The sequence below is a fragment of the Monopterus albus genome, unplaced genomic scaffold, assembly GCF_001952655.1.
Source record: "Monopterus albus unplaced genomic scaffold, M_albus_1.0 scaffold332.1, whole genome shotgun sequence".
NCBI classification, from domain to species: Eukaryota; Metazoa; Chordata; class Actinopteri; order Synbranchiformes; family Synbranchidae; genus Monopterus; species Monopterus albus.
This window is the reverse complement of record NW_018128212.1, coordinates 508,404-517,104: the sequence shown is the minus strand read 5'-3', so window position 1 is coordinate 517,104 and position 8,701 is coordinate 508,404. Positions and strand designations below refer to the sequence as shown.

General features: G+C 42.9%; 1 protein-coding gene across 1 annotated transcript in view; it reads left to right on the top strand.

The window, feature by feature from the left end:
• Window positions 1–2,666, top strand: part of chtf8 (CTF8, chromosome transmission fidelity factor 8 homolog (S. cerevisiae)) — a 10,545-nt gene extending 7,879 nt beyond the window's left edge. The window contains exon 3 of the mRNA XM_020624570.1: window positions 1,878–2,666. Coding sequence (XP_020480226.1) covers window positions 1,878–2,159 — 282 coding nt within the window. The 3' untranslated portion in view covers window positions 2,160–2,666. The remainder of the gene's footprint in view (window positions 1–1,877) is intronic.
• Window positions 2,667–8,701: the final 6,035 nt, after the last annotated feature.

Sequence of the window (8,701 nt, the reverse complement as noted above, 5' to 3'; positions counted from 1 at the left end):
AGATGCCCGAGCCACCTCAGCTGGCTCCTCTCGATGTGGAGGAGCAGCGGTTCTACTCTGAGCTCCTCCCGGGTGACCGAGCTCCTCACCCTATCTATAAGGGTGCGCCCGGCCGCCCTGCGGAGAAAGCTCATTTCAGCCGCCTGTATCCGGGATCTTGCCCTTTCGGTCATGACCGAAAGTTCATGACCATAGGTGAGAGTCGGAACGTAGATTGACCAGTAAATCGAGAGCTCTCGATTTACGGCGTGTAACCATACGTTCACATTGATCCAGCGAAAACTCCTGTATTTTAATGCACAGGGCTACATTGGTTGGCAGGTGAGGGGTTGCAGGTCGAGTGTTGTAGGTTTGATACGGCCACATTGTGACGAGTCGATGTGAGTGGCTTCATTCACATTTTCAGCCTGATTTTCCATTGTGTTTTGGTTAGCCCTGCTGCCAACGTAGCCTACTCTACCTTAGCACCAGTTCTACCACCAGTGTATCTGCATTGATAGACAATAGAGAGATTATTTTGCATTTTGTGACTCAGCCAAATAAAACAATTTTTCCAGTCATATACTGTGTCACTGAAGATTTCTTAAAAATAATATTAAAATATTGTCGTCTCATTCTTGTGAATCCAGTATTGTGTATCGATAGGACAACAAAGCCCACTAAGAGCAGCCACATAAAGGTTAGATTTGTACTTTATTAGAAGTGTTTTCAAACATTGTGGTCTACTTGTACAAGAGAAAAGACCGTTGCAACCATGTGCTTGGTTTTGCGTAGCCTAATGATATGCGAGTCCATTTTGTTTACCCATCCCCGTTAAAGCACAGTGCACAGCCATTTACCAATTATTTCTATGGCATGCATCCATCTGAACAGGACTACAAAGATAAAAATGTGTGGGGACAACATTTCAATGAGGAATTATAAATCGGACTCGTTAGCAGTGCAAGCTGGCACACATCGAACGTACAGTAACAACATACACTGTGGTTAACTGGGGGGGAAGCTTAGACTTGTTGGTAAACTAGGCTATAACCATGTCTCAGAAGAAAAAAATGCCTATAACTGCAATGTTTCAACAAAAATACAAGTGTGCTGCCTGTCTCATTATTCTGACACAATCCACATGGCAACATGACATAGATCATCAGTGTCAATAGGTGGCCATTTCAATTTTATATCATATGTACCTGTCTAATTGATTTTTAAATGTTCAGTAATATGTTCCTGTCACTCTTTTTCATTTTTAAATGATGTTAATGTGGTCAAAATCATCACTGATATTTATGCCAGTTTTCTGAATGGTCACACTGAACAGCTGACTGTAGCATTCTTAGTCGGGTACAGCCCTACAGTTTCATATAAGTCTCCAAAACACAGTTCAGGTTTCAGTTTAGTTCACTGTTTCACTTACTCTTGCTCCCAGCTGTGCTCCAGTGATGGACACACTTTAGCAAAAAGAAGAAATAAATCTGTAACACAATCTGACCAATTATCAGTATTTATAGGTGAAAACGTATGATTAACGATCTGTAGTGCATTGACCCCAGAACTAGCCACTAAGGGCCCTGTTCTCTCACTGGATAGAGCAGAACTTGTACACTGTTCAACACCAGGTGATCATAAATCTAAAAGGGTCCATCAGCACAAACATGAACATTTATTGGAAATCAATTGATGACTGGAAGTTTCAGATGAATGATCGAAATAAAGGATGTCTCATGTATCCGGATGTCTTTCCTCTATTTCTCTCTCTCCTTGTATTTTCTCCTTGAGTTTTTTCCTTGCATCCACCATAGGTGGGGTTAAGAAGCAAGGATAAACATGGATGCAATTAGTTAACTTTCATTTTACTTTTCATTTCTTCTTCCCTCCACCAGGGGGTGCCGGTGCTGATTGTAGGACATCATATTCTGTATGGGAAACAGGTCAAACTGGAAAAACCCTTTGCTGTCCTCACCAAGCATTCTGGCCAATCACAGGATACCGTGGGTGGCCACGACAGTAACAGTAACGGTGATGATGCCACACAGGTGCCTATTGAAACGGACCAGAGAGGGTCCACCTCCTCCTCTTACTCTGTGTCTGCCCTCATCAAACGGAAGCTGATCTTTAAGACGCGGCCTAAACCCATTATCACTAATGTACCCAAGAAGGTGTAGCATGACTGTTTCCTCACTGGTGCAGAGGTCCCTGGTGATGGGAGCCAACTCATCCACATGATCTGTGCTGGACTTGGTTCTCAGAATACTTCACTTTGTGTTGTCCAACTCTGATATGATGCATTTTAGTTCTACATTTGCTGAACAGCTGATCAGTACTACAGCTTATGTTTGTCAGTTTGTCAGTACTGTGATTTATTTAATTTTTTTTTTTTAAGTGTGAACAGATGCTGTATTGTTTTCCTGAGATTCTTAGAAAACTGTTGCAGCTCCATGACTGTCTTAATGCAGTTTCAAAAGCTTCTGCACACTGACAAGAATCCCATTCTAAAGAGAATATTAAACATTTTGTCTTTTCTGGGGAAACATTTTTCACTATTTTATATCAGCAGGATGAGTGAAATTTATGTACATCCACAAATGTGATGTGTAAAATTATCTTCAGTTGGCATGTCTATGTAACTGTGTATAACTTAATATGAATCATAAACTGAAGTGTAGAGGAAAGGCTGCATAGTGTGGGGAATTAATTGGAGGTTACAGGTGTATGACGTTGGGAAACGAGTCCCAAAAAGTTTGCAAAACTTGTTCATTTGGAATACACAGTCAAATTTTGTCATTTTGGTTTTCTGAGATGTTGCAGCAATGTTCAGATTTAATTATCAGTTTTAGCCGAACTGAGAATACTTGTTACTCATTTTCTAATCCAAAACATATTAACAATAAATGGCTACTTCTATCAAACCAACCTATTTTACTCCAATAAGCATTCATTCAAAGGACACTCCCACTTTAGGGTTAAGAGTTTTATAAAGTTCTGGTACAAAATTCTAAATTGAAGCAATGGGTGCTGTGATAACCTGGCATTTAGGTCCTAGTTTGAGTCGAACTCTTAGAGCACTGTCCCACACATAATAAAGCTTAATAGCACCATTTCCCCTGCCCAGTAAACACACTACTCCAGTTTTGTAACAGGGTTTTTGTTGTAACCTCGATGACATGATCGAGGCTTATTTTTTTCAGATGGCATGGCACGACAATTTAGCATTAGGAAAAAAATCCTATGAAATGGTTGTGGAATGTGAAAAGAAACGACTCCTTGAATAAATTGCGCAACCTGCAGCGATCCATGTAAACTGTGTCTTGATCAAAGACCAAGAGTCCCTCTTTACACACAGATGACAAAGACCTAAGCGGCCAGTCTTACGACACAAAGTTGAGAGGGGATGGCCCTGTTCTAGTGATGTCCAAATGAAGCAATGAACCAGTATTGAACCACTTCATCAATTGTGCCGAACACAGGTTCATTCAGTCAAAGGTTCGTTTCAGTGACTTCTCTTGGCGAAATAGACAGCAAAACAATGTCCGAATTATGTGATGAGTGTAATTAGGCCTTGTGTGAATGATGTAAATACTGTACATGTTTGTAAAGATTGATTGATCAGCCAATTGATTCTATAAACGTATGTAGTGTAGTAAGATGGTAGGGTGTAATTATGTACATGGGATGGAGATTCAAAGATTTCTATTGAGAAACAATCATTTTTCCACTGTTTTTGGACTGAGCCGGTGTCTTTTCTTGCTGACAACTTCTCCAGCTTTCGAAAACACACATTCACATGGCACTGATGAGGCTGGTGCATATACAGTGCCTTGCGAAAGTATTCGGCCCCCTTGAACTTTGCGACCTTTTGCCACATTTCAGGCTTCAAACATAAAGATATAAAACTGTAATTTTTTGTGAAGAATCAACAACAAGTGGGACACAATCATGAAGTGGAACGAAATTTATTGGATATTTCAAACTTTTTTAACAAATAAAAAACTGAAAAATTGGGCATGCAAAATTATTCAGCCCCCTTAAGTTAATACTTGGTAGCGCCACCTTTTGCTGCGATTACAGCTGTAAGTCACTTGGGGTATGTCTCTATCAGTTTTGCACATCGAGAGACTGAAATTTTTGCCCATGCCTCCTTGCAAAACAGCTCGAGCTCAGTGAGGTTGGATGGAGAGCATTTGTGAACAGCAGTTTTCAGTTCTTTCCACAGATTCTCGAGTGGATTCAGGTCTGGACTTTGACTTGGCCATTCTAACACCTGGATATGTTTATTTGTGAACCATTCCATTGTAGATTTTGCTTTATGTTTTGGATCATTGTCTTGTTGGAAGACAAATCTCCATCCCAGTCTCAGGTCTTTTGCAGACTCCATCAGGTTTCCTTCCAGAATGGTCCTGTATTTGGCTCCATCCATCTTCCCATCAATTTTAACCATCTTCCCTGTCCCTGCTGAAGAAAAGCAGGCCCAAACCAGGATGCTGCCACCACCATGTTTGACAATGGGGATGGTGTGTTCAGGGTGATGAGCTGTGTTGCTTTTACGCCAAACATAACGTTTTGCATTGTTGCCAAAAAGTTCGATTTTGGTTTCATCTGACCAGAGCACCTTCTTCCACATGTTTGGTGCGTCTCCCAGGTGGCTTGTGGCAAACTTTAAACGACACTTTTTATGGATATCTTTAAGAAATGGCTTTCTTCTTGCCACTCTTCCATAAAGGCCAGATTTGTGCAGTATACGACTGATTGTTGTCCTATGGACAGAGTCTCCCACCTCAGCTGTAGATCTCTGCAGTTCATCCAGAGTGATCATGGGCCTCTTGGCTGCATCTCTGATCAGTCTTCTCCTTGTATGAGCTGAAAGTTTAGAGGGACGGCCAGGTCTTGGTAGATTTGCAGTGGTCTGATACTCCTTCCATTTGCTCTCCATCCAACCTCACTGAGCTCGAGCTGTTTTGCAAGGAGGCATGGGCAAAAATTTCAGTCTCTCGATGTGCAAAACTGATAGAGACATACCCCAAGCGATTTACAGCTGTAATCGCAGCAAAAGGTGGCGCTACAACGTATTAACTTAAGGGGGTTGAATAATTTTGCACGCCCAATTTTTCAGTTTTTTATTTGTTAAAAAAGTTTGACATATCCAATAAATTTCGTTCCACTTCATGATTGTGTCCCACTTGTTGTTGATTCTTCGCAAAAAATTACAGTTTTATATCTTTATGTTTGAAGCCTGAAATGTGGCAAAAGGTCGCAAAGTTCAAGGGGGCCGAATACTTTCGCAAGGCACTGTAGGTATTGCTTTGCTAGGAAAAAAAATTGTGGGTAAACATTTTTGCGCTCTTTCCAGTAGGTCAGAGGATCGTCACACAAGGGAGGATCTGTCATGTATATAGTGCTTTTATGCGCCTAGCAAGGTCTCGCATATTGACTGTGTGAACTAGCCACTTCATTCACTCAGAGGACCGAAGCAGTTTCGTCATCAGACACGTGTCTATTTCCGCACCAAAGCAAGTTTCGAAGCAGTGGTTCAAACCTAAACTGGATGATTGAGCTCTCCATCCCTCCGGCACTGCATCAAGAATCGTCTCTCTTCTATAAGTGATATAACCACATGGGCTCAGGATGACTTTGGCTCACCTGTGTCAGGCACTACAATATGTAGTTACATCCATAAATGCTGCTTAAAACTACTGTGCCAAAAGGAAGCCCTTTCGGCTCAGATGCATCTGGGATGGACCATCACACAGTGGAAAACGTGCATTGAATCAATATTTAAGCTTTTTTTTGGAAGGAATGGACGCCATGTGCAAAATATTTCAATGGATTGTGTACCTGAGAACGATGAAGAGGAAATGGATGCTGAAATCTGCCATATTTTGGAAGGTCGAACAAATCAGATGCTGAAAAACTGAAAGGTTACACAACAGACTCATATACACACAGTACAAAATCCAAATCTGTTTACAATAAATACTGTCTCATGTAAATAAACTCAGCTGAGTGGGATCTGTTTGCTGGCATGTGACAGTTTTTATGTTATAGTTTTATACACGGTCAGTTTGATCATATTTTTACAAAGTAAGTACTTTGTCTAAATAACATTAGTTTACCAAACTCCATTTCCCTCTAGAGGAACTTTGCTGTAGTTTAACTTCTTCCAGTGTGAAGTAACTGATAGTTTGCAAAACTACATTTTCAAAGTAGTTTCCCCAAGACTGGTGATCATGTTCCACTGACGTTAGAATGATCACGGTGCTGCTATTTGTGTCCTGTTGTTGTGTAACATGATGAAGTAAAGTTTGCAGTAAAGTTTGTCCACATTCCAGCTCTCTCTCTCTGTCTCTCTCTCTCTCTCTCTCTGTCTCTGGTTATTTCCTGTTCCATGTGTGTTGTTTTTACTTTCACTCTCTCCGTGTTGGCAGCAGGTCTTTTCTCCATGTGAAGCTTTGATAAGTGCTGGTTTTTGGTGTGTGAATGACTCCCAGCTGCTCTGTTGTCTCACTCTTAGTTTCATGGTACTGTAACAAGTTGAACCTGCAGGTGTTTGTGTGTGAAAAGCTGCTGTTTGTCTGGAGAAGAGCTCGGCCCTGTGCTAACAGTTAGCCACCGTGTCCAGCTGCTAGTAGCAGGAAGGAGCAGAGCTACGTGACAGAAATAGAGTTCACGTGCAGCTGTTTCTATGTCACGTGTTGTTCTAGCCTTATTTGTTCCCAGTGAAGGAGGCGACCCTACTGACAGACACTCTGAGGCTGTGGACAGTGTTATTGTGTAAAAAACTGTAACAGAACAAAGAACCACAGCATGACTCCAACAGGACATTCTCTACTGTAGTAAAAGTACCAGGAACACAGTGTACTAGTACTTTGGTACAAGTCCCAGGTCTACACTGAAAGCTGTCCTCAGGTCAGAGTCCAGCGTCCTATCAGCTCCATGTAGTGCCAGTACCAAGAGTCCGAGTCCACGGTGCAGTAAAACCCCCCTGTGAGCGTTGGACTATAACAGACATGATGAGCTCAGTGTCCCTGATGCCTTCATGTGTCGGCAGCATTTTACTGTTGGAGCTGTTGAAGTGAAGCTCCTGTTGACCTGTTTGATATGGAGCTGCAGGGGTTTGTGTCATTAGTGAGCAGTCTGCTGATGATGGTCTGGGCTCATCAGAGACCAGTCGGGTCTGGTCAGAGCCAGAATAAAGGGAGAAATGGCCGTCCCAGTGTCCCACAGCCTAATGTGGCCTCTTCACTCAGCATGTTGTGTCTGGTGACTGTAAGTGTGTGAAGCTAAGCTGCTGACATCAGACGGACTGATGGAGGAGAATCAGCAGCATCTTCTCTCTGTGTTTCCTCTACAGCTGAAGCTCCACAGTCTCTGGGACTGGATGTGAACTCAGCAGCCGAGCATCTTCCCAGGAACATTGTCAGTGCTGCTGTTGTACTGACCGAGTGCAGCTCTGCCATGAGTCGGTGTGAGGACAGAGAGGAGGGAGGCTGTCCCTCTGAAAGCCCTCTGTGTGGGGACCATGAGAGCCAGAGCACAGCTCCCAGGTGAGATGAGGATCTCTGACTGTCCAGGACTCTTCTCCATGTCAGAGCTCAGCACCACACATCACTGCACCATCAGGATTCACACTCACTGTCACATCTGACACTCAGCTGCTCAGGAGCAGCTCAGAGCTCCTCATTAACTACTGACTGAATGAACAGAGAGCCGACTGGGATGAGACGGCGTCTGTCATCAGACACGTGGTGGTGAACAGGAGAACATTACTCATCCACTGGCTTCTTACTGGTTTTCTGTCTGCTTCCAGCATTTCAACTGGTCCCAGTCTGCTCCCAGTTCAGCTGCTTTCAGGTTCAATCTAATTTTCATTCATTTCACACTTGTTTGTTTGTATCAGGAGGTGGCAGCAGAGACTTTCCCGAACCCAGCTGTGTGTCCATGAAGAGTGACTGGTCTAAGGATGAGCCTTATAACTTTAAATCTGAACAATGTGCTGATACAAGGTAATAATTATTTTAACCTTGTTATTATCTGCCTCTCCTACAGAGGTGATTCATGTCTTGTTTCAGGACTGAACTACCTGCTGAGGAAGCTGCTCATCTTCCTCCATCAGTTCCACAGTTGTTGTTGGTACCTTGTAAACAAACAGAGGATGCTCAGGCTTTAAAGGTGCCAGGTGAGTCACACTAGTGAGCTGGGCCCTGACTTCCTGAATGGTTGAGCAGATAGCAGCTGGATCTCACACGCTGCTGTCAGACATGTTGGGAAGGGGGCACCAGGAGACATGTGGACTTTAACACTAGAACCACCAATGATGCAGTACCTCCTAGAACCGCTGGGAGGTCATTTTGACCTGGCACCACTTCAGGCTTTATAATTGCAAATTAGAAGTCTATTACAGGAATGTTTGGTCACAACACTGAACATTACAATAATAACAGTCCATTGCTTTCATGAGAAATGAACATGAATTCAGATATATTTACAAAGAAAGATAGCCTTGGTCAAAAATGTTTGGGAACTACAGGCCTATTCCGCTCCAAGTTCTGCCATACAGCTTACTCACAACCAGCACAAACACTGAAGACCTTGACACTGACCACACACAGGTCGCTGGCACTTGACGCACAATTTGACAGTTTTGTTTTGCAGTGCGTTTTGACTGTACACTAGCCGTCCCTGGTAGGCTAGTGGTTAAGGCGCAGTTCCC